The sequence below is a fragment of the Aspergillus tanneri genome, assembly GCF_003426965.1.
Source record: "Aspergillus tanneri strain NIH1004 chromosome Unknown AapTan_3_pilon_pilon_pilon, whole genome shotgun sequence".
Classification (NCBI taxonomy): domain Eukaryota; kingdom Fungi; phylum Ascomycota; class Eurotiomycetes; order Eurotiales; family Aspergillaceae; genus Aspergillus; species Aspergillus tanneri.
This window is the reverse complement of record NW_022984630.1, coordinates 1120877-1148610: the sequence shown is the minus strand read 5'-3', so window position 1 is coordinate 1148610 and position 27734 is coordinate 1120877. Positions and strand designations below refer to the sequence as shown.

At 50.4% G+C, this 27734-nt stretch overlaps 9 protein-coding genes across 9 annotated transcripts; 8 read left to right on the top strand and 1 right to left on the bottom strand.

The window, feature by feature from the left end:
- Positions 1-174: 174 nt before the first annotated feature.
- ATNIH1004_004173 (inositol phosphorylceramide synthase regulatory subunit KEI1) lies at positions 175-1321 on the top strand (the record flags this gene model as incomplete). Its single annotated transcript, XM_033568844.1, has 2 exons — positions 175-216; positions 344-1321. 2 exons carry the CDS (start codon positions 175-177, stop codon positions 1319-1321), a joined length of 1020 nt encoding a protein of 339 aa, XP_033427650.1.
- Positions 1322-2652: 1331 nt separating this feature from the next.
- Positions 2653-7466, top strand: ATNIH1004_004172 (sulfite reductase (NADPH) subunit beta; the record flags this gene model as incomplete). The annotated part of the gene is made up of 4 exons (XM_033568843.1): positions 2653-2683; positions 2797-2936; positions 2992-7383; positions 7440-7466. 4 exons carry the CDS (start codon positions 2653-2655, stop codon positions 7464-7466), a joined length of 4590 nt encoding a protein of 1529 aa, XP_033427649.1.
- Positions 7467-8296: 830 nt separating this feature from the next.
- ATNIH1004_004171 (uncharacterized protein) lies at positions 8297-9422 on the top strand (the record flags this gene model as incomplete). Its single annotated transcript, XM_033568842.1, has 3 exons — positions 8297-8768; positions 8842-9116; positions 9204-9422. 3 exons carry the CDS (start codon positions 8297-8299, stop codon positions 9420-9422), a joined length of 966 nt encoding a protein of 321 aa, XP_033427648.1.
- A 561-nt stretch (positions 9423-9983) lies between these two features.
- On the top strand, positions 9984-14194 carry RPO41 (DNA-directed RNA polymerase; the record flags this gene model as incomplete). The annotated part of the gene is made up of 3 exons (XM_033568841.1): positions 9984-10796; positions 10854-11623; positions 11701-14194. 3 exons carry the CDS (start codon positions 9984-9986, stop codon positions 14192-14194), a joined length of 4077 nt encoding a protein of 1358 aa, XP_033427647.1.
- Positions 14195-15251: 1057 nt separating this feature from the next.
- On the top strand, positions 15252-18284 carry xlnR (putative C6 transcription factor; the record flags this gene model as incomplete). The annotated part of the gene is made up of 3 exons (XM_033568840.1): positions 15252-15681; positions 15750-18073; positions 18141-18284. 3 exons carry the CDS (start codon positions 15252-15254, stop codon positions 18282-18284), a joined length of 2898 nt encoding a protein of 965 aa, XP_033427646.1.
- A 742-nt stretch (positions 18285-19026) lies between these two features.
- ATNIH1004_004168 (putative pyruvate formate lyase activating enzyme) lies at positions 19027-20220 on the top strand (the record flags this gene model as incomplete). Its single annotated transcript, XM_033568839.1, has 2 exons — positions 19027-19425; positions 19519-20220. The coding sequence occupies 2 exons, from the start codon at positions 19027-19029 to the stop codon at positions 20218-20220; spliced, it is 1101 nt and encodes a 366-aa protein (XP_033427645.1).
- A 533-nt stretch (positions 20221-20753) lies between these two features.
- Positions 20754-22048, top strand: ATNIH1004_004167 (DUF92 domain-containing protein; the record flags this gene model as incomplete). The annotated part of the gene is made up of 4 exons (XM_033568838.1): positions 20754-20939; positions 21004-21221; positions 21287-21656; positions 21749-22048. The coding sequence occupies 4 exons, from the start codon at positions 20754-20756 to the stop codon at positions 22046-22048; spliced, it is 1074 nt and encodes a 357-aa protein (XP_033427644.1).
- A 162-nt stretch (positions 22049-22210) lies between these two features.
- Positions 22211-23341, bottom strand: ATNIH1004_004166 (uncharacterized protein; the record flags this gene model as incomplete). The annotated part of the gene is made up of 1 exon (XM_033568837.1): positions 22211-23341. The coding sequence occupies one exon, from the start codon at positions 23339-23341 to the stop codon at positions 22211-22213; it is 1131 nt and encodes a 376-aa protein (XP_033427643.1).
- A 1231-nt stretch (positions 23342-24572) lies between these two features.
- Positions 24573-27530, top strand: ATNIH1004_004165 (DUF323 domain protein; the record flags this gene model as incomplete). The annotated part of the gene is made up of 7 exons (XM_033568836.1): positions 24573-24868; positions 24930-25609; positions 25752-25967; positions 26047-26911; positions 26965-27248; positions 27319-27400; positions 27464-27530. 7 exons carry the CDS (start codon positions 24573-24575, stop codon positions 27528-27530), a joined length of 2490 nt encoding a protein of 829 aa, XP_033427642.1.
- Positions 27531-27734: the final 204 nt, after the last annotated feature.

Below are 27734 nucleotides of genomic sequence, written 5' to 3'. Positions count from 1 at the left end.
GGGCGGATCTACCGGAAAATGGCGCCCCTGTGCTACTATGATTGGCCCACTGATCCCCAGCGCCAGCCTCTTTTTTCTCTCTCTCCCCCGTGACCCCTTGCCTTCCATTCCTTTTCCTCTTTCTGCTCCTGTGCCACTATCACCGATAACCCCCCGTCGGCGATACCAGAAAAGATGGGGTTATCAACTCGTTTCCTCCGCATCCCGCGGCCTCAGGTATGTTCAGACACAGAAGAAAAATTTGGACAGCTCGTGATCGCTGGGAATCAAAAGCACTTTTTCCCTCGAGGCTCTCGGTCGCTCGTTTCTGCTAACGACGCTGGTTGATCCGTTCCTTCTACAGACATTCCTTTATGTGATGAGCCTTCGTACCGGCGCTGCTCTAATTACACTTTCCTTACTACTCAATAAAATCAGCGGTCTCTATGGTCTGCTCGCTCTTCTGACCGGCTACGACCTTTCTCCAGTACAACTGTCGATGTACATTTACTCCCTAATCGCCCTCGGTCTCGCGACTTTGCTCTTCCCTCATATCAGGAAACAATCTCCCCTACAATGCCTCGCACTAGCCTACCTCTACCTCTTCGATAGCATTATCAATGCCGCATACACGGCTGCCTTTGGGGTAACATGGTTTCTTGTCGTCTCCCAGCATTATGATAACGGAAACGTGTCCGGCCCGGGTAGTGAGACGATCTCAGAGACCACCGCCTTTACCAGTCCCAATCAGGACGAAACCTACGCCGACTCGGTCGATGGAGCCCACCATGCCAGAAGCTCCGACGGCCTCAGCAACGCCGTATATCAGCCCGAAAGCTTCCAGAGCATCGTTTTTATTTGTACTCTGTGGATAGTCCGTGCCTACTTTGTGTTTGTCATGCTGGCATTTGCTCGTCAGTCATTGCGCCTCTATATTGCCGTGCCTCGCCACACCCAATTGCCAACACACAGCCGCAACGCGTCCATAGCCAGCGTGGCTAGTGTGGCTGATATCGACCGCGAACCCTTCTCGCCGTTTACCCCCGACGGCCAGGGCTGGAGAGGAAAAATTGGTCGTGCTATGATCAGTGTGGGTCGCAATTACTGGCTTGGAGAAGATGAGGAAGGTACAAGCTGGATGAACAACATGGGCCGCAGGTTTCGCGCTCGTGCCGAGAACACCGAGCTTCCGGGCCCCCTTGAAAGAGAGAGAAGGCGTCGGTCAGGCACCGGTCCCCCGCAGCCCTCTCAGTTAGCTGTTCAGGCTGCCGCGTTGCAACGGCCTGTCTATGAAGTTCCAGGGATGAACGTCAAGATGCAGGATTGGAGCGAAGGCAGGTGATTGGTGTCGTTCGAATCTTCCGATTCGGCGTAAACTACGTATTCACGCCCTGGCCGGACGCTGGTCCTAGTGAAAATCCGAGTCCTCTCCCACTGCCAAGACTGCGAGTGTGCTGTAGCTAGCTTTGCAAGAAGTGGGAAGAATCTCTGATACCTTGTCAAACCTAAGGACACATCAGTGAGGTATCGTTGTTTGTTGCCTCTCATTTCTGTGACACATGGCCTGTTTTATTTCCTTTCATTCCTGTTATTGTATATGGCGAGATGATCTATATACACTGGTTACGATTCAGAGGGCGGAAAGTTTGCAGTGGATAGGTGCCTTTGCATATTCTTCCCTCTTTCATATATGAGGCGTTCGCATAGGGGTCAAATGGGTCAGCGCAGAATCCACGATCGTTCGGGAATGGGGTTCTAAAAGGTTTCACTATCCCTCCAGACGAAGCCCCGTATTGGAGCATGTACATTGATACCTATTGATAAGGGTTGGATTTCTTTTTTACGGCGTCACGTGGGATCAGTATTAATTTGCACCATCTCCATCTTTCATAATTATTTTTTATCTTCCCCTTTTATCAGGTTTGATATACAACTACAAGACAATCGGCTAGTCACTGCACAGGCGCAGTATTCCCATAGAAACCTTTTTTTCTTTCTCCCTTTTTATTGAAGTACCAAGGCCCTTCAAATGTCTATTGGCCGAATTTTCTCGCGCGAGAGAGCATGTTCAACCCGAGGTACGGAGTAGTATACGGCTAGATAACCACTAATAGTTGGTACTAAGGCATCCGTTCAGCATAGAGCCCAATGACCGCAGGGTACGCGGACTCGGATGTCATGCCTCAGGCCTAATTACATCCTCTTGCATGTTCACCGCAGACTTTACGGGATTCATCTGGAGACTATCCCGAGCAAAAGCCGCCGATGAAAGTGACGTGCTCGACCTGTCGTCACGGGATCGCCGCACTTGGCTCGATCGGGTAAGTTTGCATTGTCTGCCCGCAGCCGTTTGCATCGATGTCGTGATCGCAGACCAATCAGGGCTCTGCTGATCCAACCCCGATGGCGGAGATTCACCACAGGTTCAATGGAGAACTATCGCGTTGGGCGGATTGCGCCAGGCAGGAGAACGGAAAGACTCATGCTAAAATTTCCATGACTTCGGGGGGGTGTCCTTTTGTTTTCCCTTCCTTCTCCCTCTTCATCTCTTCTATTGAAACTTGAATTGGGCGGGGAGTCACCGTCTGCGGTGATATCCAGTTCTCTACTACATTCATAGTAGAAGTGCCGTCCCACCTTCAGCGGTTTGCGACGCAGTCAGTCATTGTCATCATGGCATCTATTTCAACTGCTGGAGAAGCAGGTATGGCCCCGCCTGTCTCAGTGTATCTTAACATTTTTTTTTTTTTTTTAAATGATTGAACCCGCGTATTGAAAGCTGAAACTGAGAGCTAATCCATTGTTCGATACTCACAGTGGCAAGAGTAGCCTACCTCGCCAGCGATGTTGTCCTTTCCGTCCAACCCTCTCTGCAGGCAGATTCTTGGTTCAGCGAGCCTCTCAAGGCCCTCAAGGCGGGCAATGTCCATAACCTTCTGTCCAAGAATGTTACGAATGTAAGTGTTGCTGAAGTTACAAACACCAAGAGCATCCGTTGACGGTTTCCCATAGGTGTTAGCTGTACGATACAATGAAGACCCTCTTCTCTCTGCCTTTCATCCTCTGCAAAGGGGAAGTGCGGTTTCGGTTGTCACAAGCTCGTCTGCCCTACTCTCATCTATCCCTCACCTCTATCGTCTGGCGAGCCATCCTGTAGTTCTCCATGTTGCCTTGGAGCCTTATCCATTCCCAGATTATTCAGTCATCAGCTCAATACGGCAATGTGGCTTCACCTTTTTGCACTCGGAAACAATTCAGGAAGCGCAGGATATTGCCATTACGGCGCATGCCCTCTCTCGCAAGTCTGGAAGGGGTGTCATCCATTTCTTTGACCCGGCGAATTCAGCCCGTGATGAGGCCATACCACAGGAGAATGTGGATGTCGTGAAGACGCTGTTACGTCTGGGTGGAAATGCTGCTACTCATCCCAATGATGTCGGTGTCCAAACTTTGTATACCGACTCGGGACGTGTTGCTACTGTCACAGATGAGGTCGTGGCAAACACGTCCAGGGAGCAGCCCGACGCTGCCTTTGCTCAAACACAACCCTCTCAAACCCCTTCGAGCTTTAGTGTCGATAACTCTTCTGTTGGATCTTCCAGGAGGGCTAGTAGCACGGACAGCCGTGCTACCAGTTCGGTGGCCACTACTATCGATAACTCGTCTGTGCGGCCAGTCAACTCCGCTGATATCTTCGAATGGACTGCTCAGATTTGGCGCGTGTTGTCGGAGTCCGCAGGACGCAGCTACCGTGCGATAGAATATACTGGCCCGTCTGACGCCAAGGCAGCTATCTTCGTTTTCGGCTCGACAGGAGTGTTCGTGGATGTGCTGGCTAGGGAAGATGTTGCTCCTGAACTCGCAAGTATTGGCCTCATTACTGCACGCCTTTACCGACCTTGGGTGGGAGGCGGAATTGCCAACTCCATTCCGAACTCGATTGAAAAGATTGCTGTTCTGGAGCAGGTCCGAAAAACTACGAAATGGGGACCTTCGTTTATGGATCTTCTGTCGAGTTTGACACCGGCTACTGCTGGAGGACGTAACCTTCAAATAGTGGGTTACAGACTCGGTTACATCGAACCCTCCACCTCGGTGCAGGCGCTTCGTGGTATTGTCCAGAACCTGGGCTCCCCGACTCCCATCCAGAACCTGGAGGTCGGGAGCTCTAGAGCTCCTACCATTCAGACGCCGCTGGAGCAACCTCACATTGAAAACGCCTACCTCAAAATCTTGGACCAGCTTTTCAGTGATCGCCTGCATATCGCGAACCAGCTGAACTCGAAGAATGCTGGGGTTTCTTCCACAATTGCAGCAAGCCCTGAGTATGGGTTTGGCTCGCTGGTTGCAAGGATGGAACACCGTAAGCGCTTTATCCGAGAGGTTGAGGAGGCGATAAAAGCAAACACTTTCGCGACTGAGCGCCCCAAGGCCTGGCTATCGAAATGGGCTCTTGTTGCCAATGACGTTTCCAAGGCAAACAGATTGGCCCCCGACGTTATCGCCCGTCTTTCAAACGATGGCTCCCAACTGTCGAGGCACCTTCTCAAGTCGAAGAAACTCTTCTACAACGAGTCTCAATGGCTTGTCGGCTCGGACGCATGGGCCTATGATCTTGGAAATTCCGGCGTCCATCATGTACTGGCTTCTGGTGCCAACGTGAATATGCTTGTCATTGACTCACAGCCTTACTCGGAACGTGCTGCTGCTGATCCAACTCGTCGTAAGAAGGATATTGGGTTGTATGCCATGAACTTTGGCAATGCCTATGTTGCCTCTGTTGCTGTCTATGGGTCCTACACTCAAGTTCTTCAGGCAATGGCCGAGGCCGAACAATTTAAGGGACCGTCCATTGTTCTTGCCTATCTACCGTATAACCAAGAGAATGACTCCGCCCTCACCGTTCTTCAGGAAACCAAGAGGGCTGTTGATCTAGGGTACTGGCCCCTGTACCGCTGGAATCCCGGGAACGAGGAACATGGTGAGCCGAAATTCGAATTGGACTCGGAGCGCATCAAGCGTGAGCTCGAGGAGTTCCTTCGAAGGGATAACCAGCTGACCCAGCTCATGAACCGCCAACCGAAATTCTCTTCTGTCCTTTCCGAATCTTATGGAACCGAAGTCCGTGCGTTACAGAAGCGTAAGGCCAAGGACTCATACGAGAAACTTCTTGAGGGTCTTTTCGGTGCTCCGTTGACAATTCTTTTCGCCTCGGATAACGGAAATGCAGAGAATCTGGCAAAGCGACTCGGAAATCGTGGCCGTGCAAGGGGCTTGAAGACCATGGTTATGGCTATGGACGATTATCCGATTGAGGATTTGTCTACCGAGGAAAATGTGGTTTTTATCAGCAGCACTGCTGGCCAGGGAGAATTTCCCCAGAACGGCCGTAGCCTTTGGGAGGTTGTGAAGAACTCTGGAGATTTGGACCTGTCTACCATCAACTATTCCGTTTTTGGTCTTGGTGATAGTCACTACTGGCCACGAAAAGAAGATAGGATCTACTACAACAAGCCTGCAAAGGATCTTGATGCCCGCGTTGCCTTCCTCGGAGGCCGCAAACTGACAGACATTGGTCTTGGTGACGATCAGGACCCGGACGCCTACCAGACCGGCTACTCCGAGTGGGAGCCACGTCTCTGGCAAGCACTGGGAGTGGATAAAGTCGAGGGTCTGCCCGAGGAACCAGCACCTTTGACGAATGAAGACATTAAGATTCAGTCCAACTATTTGCGTGGCACTATAGCTGAGGGTTTGTTGGATGAATCCACCGGGGCTATTTCTGCTAGTGACCAGCAATTGACCAAGTTTCATGGCACGTACATGCAAGACGACCGTGATGTTCGTGATGAGCGCAAGGCCCAGGGACTTGAGCCAGCTTACAGCTTTATGATACGTTGCCGACTTCCAGGCGGTATCGCTACTCCGTCTCAGTGGCTTCAGATGGATGCCATCAGTAGCTCATGTGGCAATGAGACCATGAAGCTTACGACAAGACAGACCTTTCAGTTCCACGGCGTCATAAAGCGTAATCTCCGTAGCGCAATGCGCGCTATAAACAGGGCTTTGATGACTACTATTGCTGCCTGCGGTGATGTCAACCGAAATGTTATGTGCAGTTCTCTGCCGGAGCTCTCGGTCTACCACCGTGAAGCGCATGCCGTTGCGAAGAGAATAAGCGATCATCTCCTTCCATCGACAACTGCCTATCATGAGATCTGGCTGAAGGATGAGAATGACAAGAAGGTGCAGGTTGCGGGAGATGCAGTCGTGGACCATGAGCCTCTCTACGGTCCCACGTACCTTCCTCGCAAGTTTAAAATTACAATTGCCATCCCTCCCCACAATGACACGGATGTCTATGCCCATGATATCGGCTTGATTGCAATTAAGGGGTCGGATGGACATCTGGAGGGCTTCAATATCATTGCTGGTGGGGGTATGGGTGCCACCCACAACAATAAAAAGACTTATCCTCAGACTGGCCGCATGTTCGGATATGTGCCTGCTGATCAAGCCCATGTCGCCTGTGAAAAGATCATGCTCGTCCAGCGTGATTTCGGTGACCGCAAGAACCGCAAGCACGCACGTCTAAAGTACACCATCGATGATATGGGAGTCGAAGTTTTCAAGGAGAAGGTCGAAGCCCTTCTCCCCGATGGTCTGCGGTTTGCGGAACCACGTCCGTTTAAGTTCACCTCGAATATCGATACCTTCGGTTGGCAGAACGACGAAAAAGGTCTCAACCACTTTACATTCTTTATCGAGAATGGTCGCATCGAGGACACTGCTGATTTCCACATGCGTACCGGCCTGCGTGAATTGGCGAAACTCGACAAGGGTGAGTTCCGTCTTACTGGAAATCAGCACCTGATCCTGTCCAATGTCAAGGACGAGGACTTACCGCCCATTAAGGAGCTGATGGCCAAATACAAACTCGACAACACCTCCTTTAGTGGTATGCGCCTCTCGTCATCGGCCTGTGTAGCATTCCCGACGTGTGGTCTTGCAATGGCTGAGTCTGAGCGATACTTACCGGTCCTTATCTCTAAGCTGGAGTCTACGCTTGAGGAGGTGGGCCTGGCGAGGGAGAGCATTGTTATGCGTATGACAGGCTGCCCGAACGGCTGTGCCAGGCCATGGCTTGCTGAGGCCGCCTTTGTGGGCAAGGCTTATGGCGCTTACAACATGTACCTCGGCGGTGGCTACCATGGACAGCGCCTGAACAAGCTTTATCGGTCATCCATCATGGAAGATGAAATTCTCGAGATTATGAAAGGCCTCCTCAAGCGATACTCTCTTGAGCGCAACACTGATGGAGAAGTGCCGGAGCGATTCGGAGATTGGTGCATACGTGCAGGTGTGATCAAGGAGACGACTGATGGGCAAAACTTCCACGAAGGAGTAAGTCGAAATCACCACCCTGACGTTTAAGTTTCATATCTAACAGAGCTGTATAGGTTGCGGAAGATGAAAGCGATGAGTAAGGAAAGAAAATGAATACTTTTTTAATCTTGGACATGTCACTTCTGCGCCAACTCGCATTGTCTTACTAGTTTGAACTATTTTATTGGGCCTTTGTTGGTCCAACTGATTATGGATATTTTCCCATCTATTTTGTTTTCTACATATTTTTATGTTGTATATGCTGCAGATACCACAAATATACTTGCATATATGTCATATCAAGGCGGCATCGGCATTCGATTAGCGCAATTGGTTGATTGGCAAGGTATCAAATCTTTAACTTTGATGAACTGTGCCAGCGAATTCGACGTATTAGGGTTTCTCTTTTCTTGAAATTGTCAATTAAAAACTCAATGAGGATATATCAATGAAGTGCCACTGCGCTAGAAAGGTTGCTAGCCATATATGCATGCTGGAAAAATCTTCCAATATTCTGGCAGGTGGGCTGCGCTCTGGAGGGGCGTCTGTCGCAGGGGGCAGGTGGAAAATCAGCAAAGAGCTGTGTCCTTGTAGTGTGGTGGAAAATTCCCTGTGAGGAATCACCCGCGATCATATTGATCAATCCTGCGAGTCTACCATTTCCCACTAAGCAAATTTCGCTTCATAGTAAGAAGATAGTGTAAGTAGCATGACTGTATGCCGGATTAAGCAGGCATCCCGAAGAAAGAAGGCGGTGTGTATCGACTGCTTATCAAACGGTACTCCGCCAGTTTCCCCGATAAAAATAAAAAAGAGGCATGTCAACCAACCAGCTTGATTATTTCTACTGAATCTAGAATGATATGGCTTGATCTGTGGGATACCCTTGATGGCCTATTTTTAATAGTCGAAAAGAATCTACCAAGAACCCATGACTTCCTCCGACCTCGATCCCGTGATTGCATCGTACGATGTGTATCTTACGGACTCTGAGATTTCCCGTTTTGTGTTGCAATATCTCGATCGCCCAGCCGGAGATGCCTACGACGACCGCCATGGCCAGAAACCAGCCGCTTTCCGTATAAAGCCAAAGACGGGCCTTGTGGAAGTGGACGTTCCGATCAACACGCGCGTCAATTATGATGTCAATAAGGGTTTGCGGTACGGAGATGCGTTGAAGAGGAGCCGGAACGCTCGTGAAGGAAGCGCATTTGGTATGGCCGGTGGCTTCAGCTCCGGAGGAGTAGGGGGTAAGGTGAAAATGGAAGGAGCCGGGGACGTAGAAATGAGCGGGATGGGATCCGGAGAGTCAGCTTCGTTGTTACGAATGCAGACCCTGGGTGGGCGTATTAAGAACCCAGAGAATGGCGATCCGGTTTATATGCTGGCTGCGTTCCGTGGAAGTAAGTGTTCCCTCTTTTGATCTTACTCTCTTTATCACCTCCCTGGGTATTGATGATGCTAATGAATACGTAGAGAACCTGCACCTTTCTCCTGTTTCTGCTGTCGTCCAATTGCACCCTCAACTGCACCATCTGGACGCGTTGGATGAGATCCCTGCCAAGGGGAAGGGAGGAAAGGGCCGCAAAGATGGTGACGATGAGCGTCAGGCGGAAAGTGAAGCTCGCGCAATCGATGTTAAGATCAAAGCAGCCGAGGATGGTGAGGGAGCTATGGTTGCAGGCAACCTAGACCTTCTGAAAAAGATGCAGGATGAGAAATGGGATACGTACAATTGGGTCGACGCTGAGGTATGCACACCCCCCTTTCTTCGTTTCCTCTTCTTTTGTTCTTGGGTCTGCTATTCTGTGGCTTATCTCTAATATTTATACTCTTAGACGGAGGAGTCATGGAACGTGTATGAGAGCTACATGATGCACCAGGATCCGGAGAACCTGCCGCAACTTGATTCGGCAATTAATAGTGAGGACTATCTTGACACAATGAGCGCGCCGCGTATTGACCCAGCGCGGCCGGAGATGACTGGGTGGGCGATGAAACAGAATCGGAAGAAGCAAGGTGATCTAGAAGGGTCTGGGGGTCCTACAGAGTTATAAATGAAGTCTACGGAGGAATTGAATACGAGTTTATGCATAACCGTATAATTGGGAATGGCCCAATATTTGCTACCGGTAGTATATAAGATAGTAGAGGGTATGTTTCATCTTTCTGTGATCGAATAGAATAGAGACCTGGTCGCCAACTAGGGAAGCTGATCAATCAGGGACGGTAAAAGCCTGACAGTGGGACTCACGTGCACTCACGTGCATTATCGCCCTTTTGGTTCTTCCGTATTTTTCTCTCGCCGACTTCTCGTCCCCGACAATTTCGATCGCGTTCTCGTCGACGATTCCCATCCTTTTCTTTTGCCTGACCTCTGTAAACGGCCAGAGGAGGGCTGCCGGACGGCTCGTCAGCTTATATTGGCGCCTTCTTGCGACAATCTTTTCCTTGTCGAAGTTTAGCATACCCTAATGATTTTGTTCGATTGTGTCTAGTTTGGCTTTGGTCTTAAAAGTCTCTTTATCGCTATTCTTTTTTTTCACTCTGTTATTTCAGTTTTCTACGTTTATGTTTCTATAATCTCAATCCGGTTATTTTAGCGGTGTTTGCGAATCATGTTGTCCCGAATTGCTTGTCAGAAAAGTGCCGTATCTCACCTCCGGCTGTTAAATGGCCGTCACCTGTCGCCGTGGTTGGCGACCCTCCGGCTTCATTCGAATTCGACTCGGCCAGTTTCCCTAACAAATGCGTCCACTACGATACCTCAGGAGCGTTCTCGTCCTCCGTCCTTTCAATCGAATCGGAATCTTGCCACCGCCACAGATCAGTCTGTAATTGACCATGGGTCGTACTCCTTCGATAAATCCCCTTATGCCACTGAAGCACAATATGACAAGATGGCTTCACTATTTCCTGCCATCGCTAGGGACTTCGATCCTTCGTCTCTAATTATCGTGGAGGACCTCTTGCAGACGAAGCCGAAGGTGCTCAGGCGCGTAAAAGGCATCGGCGGTGATGAAGACGAGCTGCTGGCGAATTTGAATATCTCCTTAAAGGTTGGCAGACTTGATCGTGCTGCTGCCATTGTTTCCCGACTTGGAGAGCATTACCCCGTCGGTTCACCTGAGTATCTAGCTATCCACAACCGCTATTTGGAAGAGATGGTGTCGCATATGGTCGTGACGAGGCAACACAATATGGTCTTACCATTGCAGAGATGGTTTGAGGTTGATATGCCTAGCGGAGGTGTCCAGCCGAACGCAACCACGTATGCGGTTATGATACGGATGGCCTTGCGTATGTTGCACGGCGCAAAACGGGATAGAACAGTGCGAAGATATTGGGATCTGGCGAAGAAGATAGGCGTCGAGGAAGAGGTTTTAGCTGTTCCAGTTCTCTCAGAATTGGAACTTGGCGAGCTTTCAGAGGTTGGTACTCGTATGCTGCCCAGGAATATGCAACGCTAACCGTTCGTTTTTAATCAGATATGCTCCTCCGATCTCCAACAAGTTGCGATTGGTAGTATAACGTCCGATGCAGGGCATAGCGATCTTAGGACCCCTGTATTGGACACGTCAGCAGAAGTGCGACCAGTTGAACAGAGAGGCATAGGCCTTAGCTCTCTAAAGGAATCTCTTTCGTTGTTCTCAGACCCCTCCAAAGTTCCTGTCCCAGAGAATAACGGGTATACTGCGGAGGAGAACAAGGAATTGCATGACCAGCTAAGGCAACGGCAAATCGAATCTGATTCCATACGAGTGTCACTCGAACGCTGGAGACATGAGTTCAGCGAGATGCAAAAAGCAGGAGTGGATGTCACTGGTGGCGGGAAACGATTGGGTTCCATAATAAATCAATGGCATTCCGGGCTAGTCTCCAAAATTAAAGAGGAGCTGAAGCTTGTCGACGAAGCGGAAAAAAACCCTGTCCGAACAATAGATCAAAAAGAACGCTGCGACTACGGGATTTATTTGCGGAGCCTTGATCCGGAGAGATTGGCGGCGCTTACCATCCTTAGTGTTGTATCTACTTTCAGCCGTGGAGGAATGGAAAAAGGCCTCAAGGTGTCTGCGGTTGTCACTACGATTGGAAAGGAGCTCCAAGATGAGCTGATAGCCGAGGCTACACTTCGCAAAGAACCCGAAGCAGACGCTCGGCGCGTGAAGATTTTGAAGGAAATATTCTCTAATCGGAAAAGGAAAGATGGTCGGGCACAATGGCATGGTGTTGTGCATAGTTTACAGCAAGCAGATCCGTCAGTTCTTTGGCCGGCCACTGTGAAGGCTAAAGTTGGCGCTGTTTTGATGACCTTGCTTTTTGATTCCGCGAAAGCACCTGTGGCAATGAGAACCCAGACACCAGAAAACAGGAGATATCTATGCAGCCGGCTTTCCAGCATTCCTACCAAATTACCTGGGGTAGGCGCCTTGGATACATTCACGTAAACCCGGCGATTGTGAAAATTATTGCGAAGGAGCCTCCTGCTGATCTTTTGGGCCGACATCTTCCGATGCTTTGCAAGCCCAAGCCATGGAGGAACTATGACGATGGAGGCTACTTTTTATACCAAAACACGATAGTTCGTACAACACCTGGCGAAAGTCTGCAACCATCCTACCTGAAAGCTGCGCTGGAAGACAATGGACTTGAACAGGTGCGTGCCGGTTTGGACATCCTTGGAAACACTGGATGGAAGGTCAATGGCGAGGTATTTGACGTTATGCTCGAGGCATGGAACTCTGGGGAAGCGATTGGTAATCTTTCTCCTCTGAACCCTGACTTGCCTCACCCGCCAAGGCCGGACCCAGAAGAAGGACACGAGGCTGTCCGGAAATGGGAAACTGCTATGCGCGATATCGAGAACCGACGCTCTGGGATGCATTCGAACCGTTGTTTTCAAAATTTCCAACTTGAGGTTGCTCGAGCCTACCGAAACGAGACATTCTACCTCCCCCATAACATGGACTTCCGGGGCCGTGCTTACCCACTCCCTCCCTATCTTAACCAGATGGGTGCGGACAGTGCTAGAGGCCTTCTACTTTTCAGTGAGGCGAAGTCACTGGGTGCCAATGGTCTGAGGTGGCTGAAGATTCAAATTGCTAATTTGGCGGGTTTCGACAAGGCCAGTCTTTCCGAACGTGAACAATATACTATGGAACACTTGGACGACGTGATCGACTCCGCCAACAAGGGCTTACATGGCAAGCGCTGGTGGCTTGAAGCGGAGGACCCATGGCAATGTTTGGCGGCCTGTCTTGAACTGAGAAACGCTCTTCAGCTCGCAGATCCCACTCAGTATCAGTCGCGCCTGCCAATTCATCAGGATGGTTCTTGCAACGGCTTACAGCACTACGCAGCGCTTGGTGGCGATAAAATTGGCGCTCAGCAGGTCAACCTGGAGCCCTCTGACCGCCCCTCTGATGTGTACACTGGCGTTGCTGAATTCGTCAAGGAAGCCGTTGCGCGTGAAGCTGCCAGGGGCGATCCTTTGGCAAAGATGCTTAATGGGAGAATTACGCGGAAGATCGTTAAGCAGACTGTTATGACGAATGTTTACGGCGTGACGTTTATGGGAGCGATGAAACAAGTGCGCAAACAGCTTGTCGACCATTATCCCGACCTCTCCAATGAAGAGAAGAAGCAAGGATCTCTGTACATTGCCCGAAAAATTTTCGAGGCCCTTGGCACTATGTTCAATGGCGCTCACGAGATCCAGTATTGGCTAGGAGATTGTGCAAGTCGCATCACGCAGTCTCTGTCTCCGGATCAAATCGAGGAAATCGCGAAGGAAGCTTTGATGCCCGTGGAGAAGCCAACCCTTCCTGGACCGAAGCCTTCTGTACCGAAAAAGACCCAGAATGACCCTTCTAAGAAGTTTAGGACTACTGTTATCTGGACAACACCCTTGGGGTTGCCCGTTGTCCAGCCATATCGTGTCCGAAAGGCTCGCCGTATTAACACCACCCTCCAGGACCTGAGTATCGTCGATATGCACTCTGGGGTGACGGTCTCCAAACGCAAGCAGTTGCAGGCGTTCCCTCCTAACTTCATCCATTCCCTTGATGCAACCCACATGATCATGTCCGCTACCGCATGCCATCGATCCGGATTAACCTTTTCCGCTGTCCACGATTCCTTCTGGACCCACGCTTCGGATGTCGACAACATGAATCAGATCCTCCGGGAGGCATTTGTTCGCATGCACTCGGACGACGTAGTTAAGCGACTTGCTGCGGAATTCGAAGTCCGCTACGGCCAGAACCTGTTCCTTGCCAAGATCGATATGACCAGCCGCATTGGAAAAGCGGTTCGGACTTTCCGGAGAAGCAAAAACCAAAAGAATGCCAAGCTGCAGGAACTGCTTGACGAGTACAAGCGGCAGACGCTTCTCAAATCCGACGATCCCGAGCTGCAAGCCCAAGGACGCGCGATGGCCACGGCGGCCAGTGTGTTTGAGGAGGCCGGGGGCACTGACAAAGACTTAAACATTTCCGCTTCGCTCGGCGAAACGGTCGTTGGACATGTGCCGGAGGACCTGGAAGCTGCCGAGCGAAATATCTGGGGATCGGGCACGGACTCGACGGATCCCGCGGTCGAGAGCTTGGTGACTGACTTCGATAATGTCCTTGAGCCGAAGGCCGTGAGTGTCGAAGAGGGTGGCGAAGCTGAAGCCCGGGACGAGGGGGTGGAAGAAGAGCTAAAAAAGACGCGGAAAAAGAAGGTCACTACGTTGTGGCTTTGGCTTCCTCTGCGGATCCGTGAGGTCCCGCAGCGTGGAACGTGGGATCTGACGCGGATCCGTGACAGCAAGTATTTCTTTTCATAATGTTCGGGCGATTGTCTGTTGAACGCATTGGGTTGGCGTTGGCTGTATTAGACGCCCCTGGGGGCTTTCCAGTCATCTTCTGTGACTGATGTCCTTCGTCCCGGGTCACTCATCGGGGTCATTTTCTTTCCTCCCTATTTACTGTATTATTTACCTATATTTCTTTTCATTTTTCGGGATTTGTTCTTCCCCATTTTGGAATATCAGGGATGGATATGGATGGAGATGCGCCATTTGGAGGGAATCTGTACGTTATGATTAGATCTGCCAGGACGCATGGATGCATGGACGCATGGAAGGAGACAAGGGGAGTCAAAAAAATGTCTGTATATATATATACTCTTGTAAATAATCATAATGTGAGATTACGTGATTGAACGTGGGAGTCTGGAGTAATTTAGGCAAAAATGGTACAGCCAACCTGCAGAAGTATTTATTATTATGACATGCCCTTCTTTATACTGTAGCACTAGTGGAATTCTGGAGTATCACTCGATCGCTCGATCAGTCGACCCTCTTCACTTTTGCCTTCTGTCAATTCTCTTTCACTCGATTCGGATGGAGCGCCGACTGACTTCCTGAATCGGTAAGTCAGTGAGTGGAATGCTGGAGGTCTGTGTCACACTTTTAACCTATTTTTTAACTAATAATCCTGACTAAACCTGACTAACGACACCCCTGGCTATACTACTCCGGAGTATATCGCCTGACTAGTCTAATTGTTCTCCACTACTCAGTACTCAACTAAATAACTAATTTTGTCTCCCGAGTCGACGCCGTTAGATCTGACCGGCTCCTCTCTTCTTGGCTTCTTCTGTTCCTTTAAGTTCTTCATTTGCTCTTGTGCCTTTCCATATCTTTCATCTCCGTATCCTTTACCCCCAGGTCGTCACGCCCGTTTGTGTTGAATCTGGGGCCTTACGGGCCTTCCACTTTTCTCAGGAGCTTACTACTTTCTGTCACACCCGTTATCTGCTAGTTAACGTTCTTTCCCTATCCTCTATGCTGGGGTAATTTGATCGTTCTGTTCCCTTCCCCTCTCCCCCCTAACGTGAGGATGTCGGCGACATCTCTTCACCAGTTTGTCAGTCCCTTCTCTCCTTTTTCTTCGGATGCTCAGTCGTCGGGAATGACCCAGTCTCCGACGGTCCGGCTGGATACGCTTGCAGAGGGCTCCCAGTATGCGCTGGAGCAACTGCAGCTGTCGCGAGAAGCTGAAGGCGCTAACGCAGACGGCGGTGCCCCCCTGAGTTCTAAATCGAACAACCAACCGCTTTATGGTAGTGATGAAAACAAGCCCAGCAACAACAATACTATCTCGGGATTTAAGAGTTTGACGCATCGGGATCCGCTCGCAGAGTCGCGCTCTGCGATTCGAAAGAACTCTACCTCAACTCCCATTCGAAGGCGAATTAGTCGAGCGTGTGACCAATGCAACCAACTGCGGACGAAGTGTGACGGGCAGAGCCCGTGTGCACATTGCATTGGTAGTGTTTCCCTCTCGTTCTTTGGTGTTGTGCTGTCCCCATCTCCAGTGCTGACAGGAGTCACTTAGAATTTGGGTTTACTTGTGAATATGCTCGAGAACGAAAGAAACGTGGGAAGGCGTCTAAGAAGGACCTTGCTGCGGCAGCGGCAGCGGCAGCGGCAGGTACTGGTGGTGGTACAGCATCGCTGCCGAACCGTCCTGCGGGCCAGGATGGTGCTTCGTTGGCCAAAGGACAAACTCCTCCAGATGCCCGGTCGTCGCAGGAGGGAGGTGGAGGGTACCACGCGGTTTTAGATGCCACCCGCAGCCTTACCACTCCTACGCAATCACAGTTACAGTACCCCTCAAATGTCCCGGGCATGGTTGGCATACAGAATCGGCAGCAAGCGTCACACTCGCAACCGCCCTTTGGTGCTCCCATGGACTCATTGCAACTGAACCACTTTAGCTCCTTAAATGGGTCGAGTCAGTCATCGCTATCGATTCCTGATCTTCGGTCATTGCAAATACTGCATCAGTCTGGCGCCCCTCGTTCCCCGTCTTCCGGCCTTCCCTCCCACGGGCTGAATTCCGGCTATAATGATAGCACATACCACCTGATGAACCCACAGGATTCGAATAATGCCTCAATCAACCACTTTCGACTTAGTAGTTCGGCAGAGAACTCATCAGCACAATTTTTAGGTCTGTCGCCTCCTGCACAGTCACCGAGCTGGCTACCCTTGCCGTCACCATCTCCTGCAAACTTTCATGCCTTCAATATACCTCCGTTCAGTAGCACGATGCGGTATCCGGTACTGCAACCAGTCCTACCACATATCGCGTCCATTATTCCTCAGTCATTGGCATGTGATCTCCTCGACGTCTATTTCACCAGCCTTTCGCCCTCTCACGTGTCCCCCCAGTCTCCCTACGTAGTAGGCTATATCTTCCGAAAACAATCTTTTCTCCATCCCACCAAGCCAAGGGCCTGCAGTCCCGGCCTCTTGGCGAGTATGCTCTGGGTCGCGGCCCAGACCAGCGACGCGGCCTTCTTGACGTCTTCGCCCTCCGCTCGGGGAAGGATCTGTCAGAAGCTCCTGGAACTGACTATTGGGTTACTTCGACCTTTGATCCATGGCCCTGCCTTGGGGGAGACATCACCCAACTATGCTGCCGACATGGTCATCAACGGTGTGGCTCTGGGTGGATTCGGTGTCTCAATGGACCAACTACGTGCGCAAAGCAACGCCACGGGAGCTGTGGATGATGTTGCGACCTATGTTCATTTGGCGACCGTGGTCTCTGCCAGTGAATACAAAGCTGCGAGCATGCGTTGGTGGACTGCAGCATGGACCCTCGCGCGGGAGTTGCGGCTGGGTCGCGAACTACCGCCCAATGCTGCTCAACCCCAGCCGGATGGGGAGCGTGAGGGTGAGTCGGAAGCCGATTTGTCGAAGCGCAACCAAGCTCTGATTACTTCAGTAGGAAATGGCCCCGGAGGTGCAACTCTAAGTGCCACCGAGGAGGAACGAGAGGAGCGTCGGCGGCTTTGGTGGCTGCTGTATGCGACAGATCGCCACCTGGCGCTCTGCTACAACCGGCCCCTGACGTTACGGGACAGAGAGTGTGAAGGCCTGTTGCAGCCGATGAACGATGATTTGTGGCAGTCAAATAACTTCGCGGCGGCTGGTTACCGCCATGTAGGCCCACCAATGGAATGCACAGGGCACAGCATGTTCGAATATTTCCTGCCACTGATGACTATCCTTGGGGAAATTGTCGACCTGAAGCATGCGAGGGATCACCCTCGATTTGGTCCTGGTTTTCGCAATAGCCCGGAATGGGACCACCGGGTGCTGGAGATCACACGGCAGCTGGATACATATGGGCAAAGCTTGAAGGAGTTCGAAGCCCGCCATACCAGCAGTCTGGCTCTCGGAACTGAGAACGAACCCACCGTGGGAGGGACACACCTGGACCACATGAGCCCCTCGGTCCGGTCGAGTAGCACGGCTGGCTCGCAGGTGAACGAATCGATCGTGCACACTAAGATGGTGGTGGCCTACGGAACTCACATCATGCATGTTCTGCATATTCTTCTGGCAGGCAAGTGGGATCCTATTAACCTGCTTGAGGACCATGATCTCTGGATTTCCTCCGAGTCATTTATCTCCGCGATGAGCCATGCTGTCGGTGCAGCCGAGGCCGCAGCAGGTATCCTTGAATATGACCCAGATCTCAGCCTTATGCCTTTCTTTTTTGGTATCTATCTGTTGCAGGGTAGCTTCTTATTGCTGCTGGCGGCAGACAAGCTGCAGGGAGATGCAAGCCCCAGCGTGGTTCGCGCTTGCGAGACAATTGTGCGTGCCCACGAAGCTTGCGTTGTGACACTGAACACCGAGTACCAGGTAAGTTTGTGCCATCTCCGTCTCTGACTACGTGTGAACTCATCCGAACTAATGACCCTTCCTACAGAGAAAATTCCGCAAAATCATGCGTTCAGCTCTCGCGCAAGTTCGCGGGCGCAGGTTCGAGGACTTTGGCGAGCAGCAGCAGCGCAGGCGGGAGGTACTGTCTCTCTACCGCTGGACCGGGGATGGCAGTGGTCTTGCGTTATGAAGCTGCAAGCTGCATTATAGTAGCTTTGTAAACCAGCCAGACCATTCCGCAAAATATACATAATCTCTTATCATATGATGGGCGTTCATAACGGTTATTATTTGGAAACGGGGGCCAGAGCCGGTCTAAGGGCCCCGAGGTTGGGAGTTCAAAAATGGGATCTGTACGGCTGACAGGAACATCCAATTGTTTCCTACTTCTTTTTCTTCTTTTTTTCCCTTCTCTTTCCCTCTATTTGTCTTGATTCTTCGTCGGAACTCGTCTTGGTTCTGAACTTTTCTTGGCCGGATTCCTTACCGCTGTTACAGTCAAGAATGAGGGAAAAGGAGGAATACGAGCTACTGTGTGTTGAATGACTAGTACATACATATATACCCATGGACATATATACTGGGCTCATCTGCGTCTTTTCTGTTGATAGCTGGCTACTTTATGATATCTACTTGTACACTATGGCCGTCGGATTAACCCATATCCCCTATATTCAACCCTCTGAAGCCAAGCGTATACTCTTAGCAATGTTACCTCTTACTTGATGTATTTGAAAATTTATCATGATGAATTAGTGGATTAATTAACTACTAGTAATTACCCCGGATTTGGCGATGACGCCACCGCTGAGCTAAGCGGCCTTATCGGCAATCAGTTAATTAGCTATTGGTTGTCTTTTCTTCAACGTTTCGTCTTTTCCCTTGAACGTTCAACGCGATGGGGTGACGTTGCTTTCCACTGTTAGCAAAATATGACCAGCATAAGCCGCTCCATCCATCTTCCATTATCCGCGTGTGTTCGGTCATCGCGACCATCAGTTTCCCCCTTCATCCACAGGCGGTTCCTGGGGATTCCCTCCGCATTTTTGCTCGACCATTACATACCTCGGTACCAACTGCTTTCGTCGGTAGATGCAGCCAAGAAGCGCTCCCATGCCTATGCGCACCTTCGGAACTGCAACCTCTGTCCCCGTCGCTGCGGGGTGAACCGATACGAAGAAACAGGCGTTTGTTTGATCGGGGCCGAAACAGCCAAGGTCAATGTGATCGCACCGCATCGCGGCGAGGAACCATGCATCCAAGGATTTCACGGCAGCGGCTCGGTATTCTTCTCGGGATGCAACCTACGCTGTGTATTCTGCCAGAATCATGTAGGTAACCTTGTTTCTACCACTTCGTTGTGCGGGTCCCTGCATAAATCCAATTCGTTAACCGACCCTTGTTCTTGTCTTTTGATCATCTAGGATATCGCCCATCAACGGAATGGCTTCGACCTGACCCCGGATGAGCTTGCAGATTGGTATATGAAACTCCAGACGGAGGGTAACGTCCATAATATCAACCTGATCACGCCGGAACATGTGGTACCGCAGGTTGTACTGTCGATTCTGGCGGCGCGCGATATGGGTCTCAACGTGCCCATCGTTTACAACACGTCCTCGTTTGATTCGCTCGAGTCCCTCGAGCTCCTCGATGGACTCGTGGACATCTACCTGCCGGATTTCAAGGTGTGGAAGAGCAGCACGTCGAAACGGCTGCTGAAAGCGGATGACTACACGGGAACCGCCATGGAGAGTATCCGGGCTATGTACGAGCAGGTGGGTGATCTGTGTTTCACATCCGACGGGATCGCCAAAAAGGGCGTCTTGCTACGACATCTGGTCATGCCGGGGAAAGAGGACGAGGGCCGAGATATTATGCGCTGGCTGGCGGATAATGTCTCCAAGGACCTTTATGTGCATATCATGGAGCAGTATCGTCCTGATGCCCATGTGGGGAAGAAGAAGCGACGCATAACGGAGGGCTCCGGAGCGGATGAGTTACGGTACGCGGAGATCAACCGGGCCGTTCGCGATAAGGAAGTTGGCACGGTCAGGAATGCTGCCGTGGCGGCGGGATTGTGGAGGTTTTGCGAGGCGAATGAAAAGGGCATGTTTCATCTATGAGGATGTTTCGAGGTTGGTTGCTCCTTACCATGGTGCAGGTCGGGCATGTCCCTGCACCGGGTAAGTATGTATGTATGTATGCACATATAATATTTCTGTGGTGCTATCTGTTCAATGATACCCATCTTGAACAGATTCTTTCAGAACTGAAACCTATCTTCCACATCTGCTTGCAAACGAGTAGCCACATCCTGCTGTCAGACCCATGCTGTGTAGAAATTGTGGGTCTACCCGATAGAACCATGGATCTCAATTACAGACTCCCGCAGTGACGGACTGGGAGGACGCTTTAATAGATCGGGCTTGCTAATACGCCAGTTTATTTCTGATTGCCTTCCAGGACATATGCGTAGTTGAAAGAGCTGTTTCCCACTGTAAGTGAGTGCGCAAGTCATGTGACATGAGGGCCACGGGTCTGAGGTCATCACTGTCCCGTGACTAACTACCGAATTGTCGATTCTTCAAAAGTTCCAGTTCTTCCTTGACTTCAATCTTCCGCATACCAACTAAAACTGCATAGTATTATAATAGCAATGAAACCTGTCGTCGCTATTCCCGCCATTTTTGCTCTCCTGTATAGGGCATGGTCACGGAAATCGCTGACTCCACTTGGCCTTCTCGTTGCTGGTCTAACTGCCGGCGCACACGCTGTCCACCCATGGTCAGCTCCGTTTAGTTTGCTGGGGGTGTTCTACCTATCGGGGACGAAGGTGACGAAGGTATGCTTGCTCCGAATCTGACCCGTCTCCTGCGTATGAATGTCAATGGCTGACCTCCGGGCAGGTAAAACACGATGTCAAAGCTCGCCTCACACTATCTGCAACTGGCTCGGAAGGCGGCGAAGGCCAACGTACTCATGTACAGGTGCTGGCCAATTCCATCGTGGCTTCTGTACTGATCCTTCTCCACGCTCGCGCCCTCTCTGTACCCGGACTAGATACGTCGGGATGTTTCAGTAATGGTGGACAGACGGCAGATCTACTGGTTGTCGGGATCGTGGCGTAGCGTCTCTCTCTCCCTATCTGACGGTGATGGATCATACTAACTATGTCCTGTATAATTACAGTAACTACGTCGCTGTAGCAGCTGACACTTTCTCGTCCGAACTCGGTATACTCTCGTCCTCTAAGCCGCGTCTTATCACCTCCCCCACGCTTCGAGTCGTTCCACCGGGTACAAATGGCGGCGTGACGGGTACTGGACTCATGGCAGGGGTATTAGGGTCGTCCATTGTTGCGATCACGTCTGCGGCGCTGTTGCCCTTTTGCTCGGAGAACGATGGGTCTGGGATTGTAAAACGCCTGAAATGGGCTCTTGCATTTACGGTCTGGGGCGCCTTGGGAAGCGTGTTGGATAGTATTTTGGGTGGACTTCTACAGGCGAGTGTAGTAGATAAGAGGACAGGAAAGGTTGTCGAAGGGACGGGTGGAAAGAAGGTACGTCATGAGATTTCTCGACGGATATGCCGTTTCCCTGTATCCGTGGACGATCAAAGCGCGCAGACAAGTTAATAGTGGTTGTCTTCTAGGTTCTAATCCACCCTTCCACTGTTCCTGGAGGATTGGCGGGAGCTTCCAGTTGCTTGCCTGGTTCTACAGGAACAATACGTCAACGAAAATCGGAATCCGAGGAAAAGAAGTCTGATCAGGATACTGGCTTGCAGCACGAAAGCCGACGGATCGAGAGTGGATACGACGTATTGGATAATAACGCAGTGAATGTGTTAATGGCCGCGATGATGAGTGTGGGTGGGATGGGAATAGCTGGTTGGCTTTGGGGGATATCTATTCGTGAAGTTGGTTCGTTTGGACAACAGTTGTTCTTATGATTTGATGGTATCTACCTACAAAGCTGGGAAACAAATATATATGACAAATAAATAATGTGATATGATTAACTATCCGATGGAAACTAGCTAGATACTTTCGAAATAGTACGAAATGGATGTAAAAGACATTTACACTACCTACCTTTGAAAGTAAACGCAAAGTCAAGGGAGATCAGCTCTATGGCAACACTGTAGAGGCCTATGGGCTGACTTCAGCACCTTGGTCTTCCATTCAGCCAGATCCCATTCCTTGGCCAGAAGATCCAATGTAATGGACATTTCACGAGCGTTACGACGAATCGCTTTCCATTCCTTCCTCGAGATATCATCTTCCCAGGGCTGATGTCGGAATATCTTATGTCGACGGACCCTACTCGCCACACCCGTGGGATGCATGGTGAACTTGAATTTACCAGGTGGCGTATCGAATATAATCTGTTGAGGCGTAGTGAGCCAGTGAAAATCCCGGTCCACGATCTTCAGTCCTGAGTATAGGCTCGGCGTCACGGATGACCTTACCGTCCCATCCCCGGGATGCATATGGTGATCGGATTGTTTGATTAACCAGACTCTGGGGCACGTTGATGGGGGTTTTCTCTTCGTGTTGTTCTCACGTCGCATATCCACAGCGAGGAAAGTATCCGGGGCCAACGACCCTCGCTTGCGTTTCAGCGATGGGAAGCTGTATCGATTGTACACGTGAGCCTTTGGATCTGAATTAACAGCGGATTGGCTATTGTTCTTACGAGCTGTTAGCTCATGGGGAGGAACGAATCCTCGTAGGCGAGTCATTTCCTCCCGTCGGGTCTTCCTATCGGGCCCGGGCTTTAGATACTTCATATACAGTGAGATCTCGGCCCGTTCGGGGTCGCGCGGTTTTAGCGATACGCGGGCCATCTCGAAGCACCAGTACGCCTTTAACTCGTTCCGTGCAGACCATGCGATTCGGCCCTCCCAGTACTTACATTTTCCATAATATGATCGCTGGGGTAGCCTCTTGGCTATCTCAAAGGCATGCCGCACCCAGTACTCGGATTCATCGATCTGCCACTCGTCGAGACATTTCCCTGCTTGGATGAATGAATGCATGATCTCTTGCCGGTCGATCAACTGGTCGATTTGAGATACGTCAGCATCAAAGCGAGCGCGGCCACTATCTTCCAGGAGAGTAAAAAGATGCCGTGAGGGTTTTTTGATGGAGGTTTCGGTGCCAGATTCTGTATTTTGGTAGACAAGAACCTCGAATGTGTCCTTATGCTCGCCGTTAGACTGGTCCTCAGGTGTAGTCACCATGGTTATTCTCTCAGCTTGAAAATAGTGTATCAACTGGTATAGCTCGCAGCGAATAATGTGATTAGGGGTGGGAGGTCAAGCTTTAGGGTCAGGGAATAACGAGGAGAGTAGAAGATTCGTGCATCTTTTGGGATTTGGGCTTTATATATAGCAGTGACGCCAAGATTCTGAACTAGTTGCAAACACAAAGCATTTCAGATGTCTTTTAATAGCACATTGGAAGACTCCTGATATATTGTGGACAATGCCATTGTTCTGGTATTGAGATTCTTTGGGTCCAGCCATTATTTGTCTACTCCCGCGTGGAAGAGTCCATTTCTAACATCATATATATCCTACTTTCCATCAAGTTAGAGGATATCTCCGATACAACCATTATCTAAAAGACTAATAACGCTAGGAGATGGACGATCAGAAAGGAGAATCGTCACGGACAAAACAAACAAGATAAACGATACTAATATTGCAAACAAAACAAACTGCAAACAAAACAAACCCGACGTCATCTTTAGGAATTTTCTCCACCCGCGATGACCGAAGCTTCTCCTGTGGTTGGATCAACACCTCTCGTGAAGCCCCCGGTATGCGTTGCTCGAGACAGTGGATTGGAGGGGATTTGATATGGATATGGAAAGCGTGCTCCGCCCCATTACTAGAGCCCACCCTGACCCAGCCAGAGGTGGTCTGCCTAGCAAGGGGCCGGCTGGTTGAAATGCCCTGATGGCAGGCCGTGCGTTGAGGCTAACCCGCCCATGGCGCCAATCTATTTGATATCTTGGATGGCGCTCATCAGCCTCCAGGCCTGGAATAGAATAAGGTGGGGTGCTTGCAACACCTATACGACATGGATTATTCAGGAACGGCCATGGGTAATACCGCCGGTGAGCAGGAGAAGCGTCATGCCATCTTTCCTAGGGATGTTTTGTCAATGGCTCCCGCGAGCTTCCATATAAACTGATCCCACCTCTGCATTGGTTCCCCCCCCTCCCTCCCTACAAATTTACATTTTCTTTCAAGAATTTAATTCCTCGGTGTCATACCATCTGCATGAATTGTATGCACTCCTCTTTTACCCCTCTTTGATCTTCCCGAAAGCCCACTTTATTTTTTGTACTCGCAGGAGCATAAATCTCTACAGGGTCCTCGGAAAAAAGGACCCTTCCAACTCTCATATAAGAGGACCTGCGATATTTTTTTTTTTTGTATCTGCTCTTTTGCCCTCACTGCAACCATGTCTCCCTTGGCAGTCTCTACTAAGAAGGTTGACATCGTCGATATCCGTCAGAATGACGTGGGTTTTTCTCTCACCAACGATATCCACGGAGGGATCGACCCTCCCGCAGGGGTCAGACGTTCTATGCCCACAATGCTTCTATATGATACTAAGGGTCTCAACCTCTTCGAGGAGATCACCTACCTGGACGAGTACTACCCTACTAATGCGGAAATCGAGGTGTTGGAGACCCACGCCAAACGGATTGCGGAGTGGATCCCAAACAACGGCCAGCTACTCGAGCTAGGTAGCGGGTACGGTTTTCTTAACGCTAAGACTACATTCACTCTGGTCCGATTCTAACCGATTCTTTAGAAACCTTCGCAAGATCGAGATTCTACTTCGAGAACTCGAGCGCGTAGGAAAACATGTCGACTACTATGCCCTGGATTTGTCGCTCTCGGAACTGCAGCGCACCTTCTCTGAAGTTTCCATTGAAGGCTATGCCCACGTTGGCTTTCATGGCCTTCACGGGACCTACGATGATGCCGTCGCTTGGCTCAGGAACCCGGAGAATAGGAAACGTCCCGCCGTGATCTTGTCAATGGGTTCCTCTCTGGGAAATTTCAATCGTTCAGATGCATCCGTGTTCCTCTCGCAATTTGCAGATCTTCTGGGCCCGTCGGATCTGATGGTACTAGGGCTTGATGCCTGTAAGGACCCGGACAAAGTGTACAGAGCCTACAACGATTCGAAGGGAATTACAAAGCAATTCTACGAGAATGGTCTACTGCATGCAAACAAGGTTCTTGGATACGAAGCCTTCAAACTGGCGGAGTGGGACGTGGTAACTGGCTATAATGTTGCTGAAGGATATCATGAGGCATTCTATTCTCCCAAACAGGATGTGACCATCAACAGCGTTTTCATCCCCCAGGGAGAAAAACTGATCTTTGAAGAGGCATACAAATATGATGCACAGGAGCGTGAGCAACTGTGGAAGGATGCCAGGTTGATTCATGGCGCTGAGTTTGGCAACAGCTCTGATGACTATCGTGCGTGATGACCCCCCCCTTCTTTTCTAGCTATAAATTGTGTGTGGACTGCATTTTAGATACTCGCCCCGTTCTTGGTCTGGCGCATAACTCCATCCTACCGCTAGCGTGCAAGATGTATGCTGATTCGTAACTATGACAGACATCCATTTGCTGTCATCTGCTGCTTTCAGCTTCCCACTTTCTCGTGCCCAGTATGCAGCCCACCCAATCCCAAGCCTTCAAGAATTTCAGTCACTCTGGGCTGCATGGGATATTACCACCAAAGCAATGGTTCCTCGTGAAGAGCTCCTTTCAAAGCCGATAAAACTCCGTAACGCATTGATTTTCTACCTGGGCCATATTCCCACGTTTATGGGTCAGTTGGACGTATTCAAACTTTAGTGTACTGCAACATTAATGGGAAGGAACAGATATTCATTTAACGCGAGCTCTAGGCGGGAATCCAACGCACCCCAAATCCTACCAACTGATTTTTGAGCGCGGAATAGATCCCGATGTGGATAACCCCGAGAAGTGTCACGCACACAGCGAAATCCCAGCAGAGTGGCCAGCTCTCAGCGATATCCTGGACTACCAAGAAAGGGTCCGAAACAGGGTCAAGTTTATTCTCGAGATGGAAGGCCTTGACAACAATCGATTGATGGCTGAAGCCCTTTGGATCGGATTCGAGCACGAGGCGATGCACCTGGAGACGTTCCTCTACATGTTGCTCCAAAGCGATAAGACCCTTCCCCCACCTGCTGTTCAAAGACCAGATTTCGAGAGAATATTCCATGATGCTAGAAAACATGCGAAGCCCAACGAGTGGTTTACCATTCCGGCACAGACCATGACAATTGGCCTTGAGGACCAAGATGACGGGTCTTTGCCCCAAGCTACGTTCGGTTGGGACAACGAAAAGCCTGAGCGGGTAGTGGCTGCTGAGGCATTCGAGGCACAGGCTCGGCCTATAACCAATGGTGAATATGCCAAATTTTTACAAGCCAAACAGTTACGTCGGTGGCCGGCATCATGGGCTCTTTCCCATTGCGACGAAAACTTCCCAATCTCTTCGGGAGTCAGCCAAAGCAGTCTTCATGCCTCGAGAGATTTTATGTCCAACTTTGCCGTGCGTACTGTGTTTTGTCTGGTTCCACTTGAGCTCGCCCAGGACTGGCCAGTCATGGCATCATATAATGAACTGGCTGAATACGCAGAGTGGATGGGGTGCAGAATCCCGACATTTGAGGAGGTTAAAAGTATTTATTTGCATGCTGAACAACTGCGAAGACCGAACGGCAGTGCGCTCAATGGCCATGGGTTAGCAACTCTTCCAGTCTTGCTGTGCGCGATGGAGCTAATGCTTATAGTAGCGAACCCGAGCGGTTGAATGGGGAAAAGAGCTATCTTAATGGGAACCGACCTCGTACCCCAGATCACCAGCCTGTGCAGCCCCCTTCCCGAGGTGCCTTGCCAGTGTTCGTTGACCTCAACGGCTGTAACGTTGGGTTTACGCACTGGCACCCTACCCCAGTCATCCAGGACGGCAATCGGCTTGCTGGCCATGGAGAACTGGGGGGCGTGTGGGAGTGGTGTAGTACAGCACTGACCCCATATGAAGGCTTCAAGGCCATGGATATTTACCCAGGATATACGGGTAAGTGATGATTTCTGCAGGTGACTGGGTGCTGGTCCAATGCTGACGACTTGTTTTTCTTTTTTTACAGCGGATTTCTTCGACGGCAAACACAATATCGTGCTTGGTGGCTCCTGGGCAACTCATCCTCGGATCGCCGGGCGAACGACAGTGTAAGTGGATACCTTGCCGCAGTCATCCACGGTGAGAATTATGCTAATGCTTTCTGTCTCCAGAGTCAATTGGTACCAGCACAATTACCTCTACCCCTGGGCGGGAGCACGTCTCGTACGTGATCTGTAAGGAGAGAAGGAAGGGGAGATTGGACTGGTTGTTAGCCTGGGAGAGAGGGATCTGAGATGAAACTGATGGGTAGATAACAGAAGGCAATGAAATTGAAGTTTCAGAGTAGGCAATTTCACGACAAAACCATTCGACCGCTAAAAACACCATGAGCTCTAGGGGAGCCGTAATCTAGTATTATCATGGGAAGGCAGGGAGAATTTG